The sequence below is a fragment of the Mus pahari genome, chromosome 8, assembly GCF_900095145.1.
Source record: "Mus pahari chromosome 8, PAHARI_EIJ_v1.1, whole genome shotgun sequence".
Lineage (NCBI taxonomy): Eukaryota > Metazoa > Chordata > Mammalia > Rodentia > Muridae > Mus > Mus pahari.
Window position 1 is genome coordinate 41631753 of NC_034597.1, and position 2874 is coordinate 41634626.

Here is a 2874-nt window from a genome sequence, read left to right on the forward strand (position 1 = left end):
TGGGCGGAACTCCGAGTAGAACAGTTGATGGAATACAACTGTCTGCAGTTCCCCCAGTTAGAGGACACTTCCTGCCATTTGCCTAAATTTCTTTACTTCAAAGAGTTTGTGGGAGCAGAAAGACAAATTAGCTGAGTGGTCCATTCTGTGCTAGGAAGGAAAGAAGGGGCGAGGAATGGGCTCAGGAGATCCGGCTGAGTTTAAAAGCCCTCAGCACACAAGGAGATAGCTACTTCTATGGAGAGCAGCTTCTGGGTACAGCTCACAGAGAAGGAAGCTGTAGGAGGGCAGAACTGGGGACATAGGAAGAGCCAAGACGATCTGAAGCTGCTTACAAGTGTAGGTAAGCCACATCAGGGTCGGGTACCTCAGGGAGCAAAGTCGGGGCCTCATGTATGCTAGGCAAGACCTCTACCAACTGAGCTACACCCACAGCCCATTCAGTTCATTCTCTTGACATTTCTTTCTCTCCTCTTTAAGACAAAAACAAGCTCTGGCAAGTTTGACTAAAGGAAACCTTTCCTGGTTTATTTCACCAGTCTGCTCTGGCAAGCTTCTAATAACGTCAGAGTCACTTGAGTCAATGACAGCCAGTGTGCACACACTGCAGTATTTTCCACATGCTGTGCCAATGTAATGTTATTGCCACTGTAGTGATGGATGCTAGTTTTTTTTGGCCAAGATAAATTCTATGTCAGATTTCCTCAGAGCTGGGTGACTGTTGAGCAGGAAGGTCAACCGTGCCCTTCCCTGAGTCCTCGGCTTCAGAGTCTGCTCGCACACAGCATGCACTTCCCACTTTTCATAACAAGTTGTAGTCCAGAGCTGTTGACTGCAAAGACTGTATCTTCCTTTCAGCTGCATCTTCCTGCCTTAGCTGTGGGATGGCCCCCAACCAAGAGCAGCTGCCAAAATAGCTGGAGCCTGAGAAAGCCGTGCTGCATTTTTTTCCCCTAACCACAAATAGAAATGCAAATGACAAGATGTAGGGAGGCCTGGGCTGACTGCACATTTCTGCAGCTTTACTTTAGGAGTGAGAATGAACCCATTTCTTTTTCTATTCATTTTTATCCCTTTTTGGGAAAAGGGTAATAATAACAAGCAAAATAAATCTGGGATAAAAATGGACACAATGCTTACTAGAGCAAGGTTGTAAAAATTTCTCTGTACTCATTTGGCTTAGCTACTCTGTTTGGTGATTCGAGAATAATTTCCGTTCAAGACTTGGTGGGCGGGGGCCAAAGAGAATGGAGTGGTATCAAGTTTCCTGACTGATTACTCAGACAAGGACCAGTTTAAAGTCACTTCTGTTAGCCACTTTCCAATCCTCAAGACCCAAACAAGAATGGGAAATGTGAGGAGAAGGGGCAGAAGAAATATTCAAGAAAGAGATTCATTTCCTTAGGTAGGTGGAATAACGGGGAGAATTCAGTCGAGTACCCAAGATCTATTTTGCTGGCATTGGCCAACCATGGCAGGGGCCAGAGTTTATCTCTACATCACGCCTTCATTTTCCTCTTCTTCTCCAGGTAAGATGAAGGTGACACTGGTGCATCTGTTGTTCATGATGTTGCTGCTGTTGCTAGGCCTAGGGCTGGGCCTGGGCCTGGGCCTTCACATGGCTGCTGCTGTCCTGGAGGATCAGCCACTGAATGAATTTTGGCCCAGTGACTCCCAGAATACTGAAGAGGGAGAGGGCACCTGGGCCACAGAAGGCCTGGTACTTGGCTACAAAGAAATGGCACAACCTGTCTGGCCAGAAGAGACTGTCCTCAGTGAAGATGAAGTGGGGGGAAGCAGGATGCTGAGGCTTGAACCCCGCTTTCAGAGCAAACAAGACTACCTTAAGTCTGACTTGAGTGTCAGGGACTGTAATACCATGATGGCACACAAGATAAAGGAGCCTAATCAGAGCTGCATAAGCCAGTACACATTCATCCACGAGGACGTGAGCACAGTCAAAGCTGTCTGTAACAGTCCCCTGGTTGACTGTGACCTCAAGGGGGGCAAATGTTACAAAAGTCCCCGGCCTTTTGATCTGACACTGTGCAAGTTGGCCAAACCAGGCCAAGTCACTCCCAACTGTCACTATCTGACTTACATAACCGAAAAGGTCATCTTCATGACGTGCAATGACAAGAGACAACTGGAGGCTAGATGAAGCACCCCGTACCTTTCCCTTCTCTTCGGATCGTTGCCTCTCTTCTCTTGCATCTCTGTTTGCTGATGCTTCTGTCCCCTCCTTGGGCTTGCTAACTATAAAGATCCTGGGAGGAGAGGATGGACCATTGCTGGTTTTTGACTTCTGAAAATATAATATTCTTTGCATGGGGGGAAAGGGTCATCCAACTTGCATTTTTGTTCTGGGGTGTCAGAAATGGCAAAATATAATGCTTACTTTCTCCTAGATATCTCTCATCTTCAATCCCTGTCCTACAAAGGCCAAACTCTAGACCCTACCTTAGCCGTAGTCATCAGCCTGATTCCTGGACTGAGTACATACACCTTGGGTGTAGACCAGAAGAGTTTAATGCCTCCTTTATCCACCTCCTTCCCTGCTACCTACATGGGGCCTCTACATGCTCCCTACTTGTAACCACAGACTCCTGGGCCCTACAGAAGGCAACACACTTCTCTGCAGCAGATGCAACTAAAGCGATTCTACCTAGGACTGTGTCTGGAAAGCTACGTGGCTAGGCTTCTTTTCCTGAGCCTGGAAAAATCATAGAGCTTGCTGTGAAGTGGTGTAGGGCATAGGCCTGAAGATCAAGCCTGTCCTTCTCCCAGCTTTGAGCAGGCTAAATAGACCTTAAGGGTTTGCCACAGTTGGACCTTAATGACCCAGGTGGAGTCCATTTCCTACAGGAGTAGACT

The 2874-nt window shown here is 47.4% G+C and overlaps 1 protein-coding gene across 1 annotated transcript; it reads left to right on the forward strand.

The window, feature by feature from the left end:
• Window positions 1-212: 212 nt before the first annotated feature.
• On the forward strand, window positions 213-2252 carry Rnase10 (ribonuclease A family member 10 (inactive)). The gene is made up of 2 exons (XM_021204178.1): window positions 213-343; window positions 1530-2252. Exons 1-2 carry the CDS (start codon window positions 238-240, stop codon window positions 2159-2161), a joined length of 738 nt encoding a protein of 245 aa, XP_021059837.1. The 5' UTR covers window positions 213-237; the 3' UTR covers window positions 2162-2252.
• The last annotated feature ends 622 nt before the right edge of the window (window positions 2253-2874 follow it).

Excerpts from the sequence above, each read along its gene's own strand:
- Rnase10 (XM_021204178.1), top strand. The coding sequence starts at position 238 with ATGGAGAGCAGCTTCTGGGTACAGCTCACAGAGAAGGAAGCTGTAGGA. Across the intron at positions 344-1,529 it reads GAAGCTGCTTACAAGTGTAG|GTAAGATGAAGGTGACACTG; the intron begins GTAAGCCACATC and ends CTTCTTCTCCAG.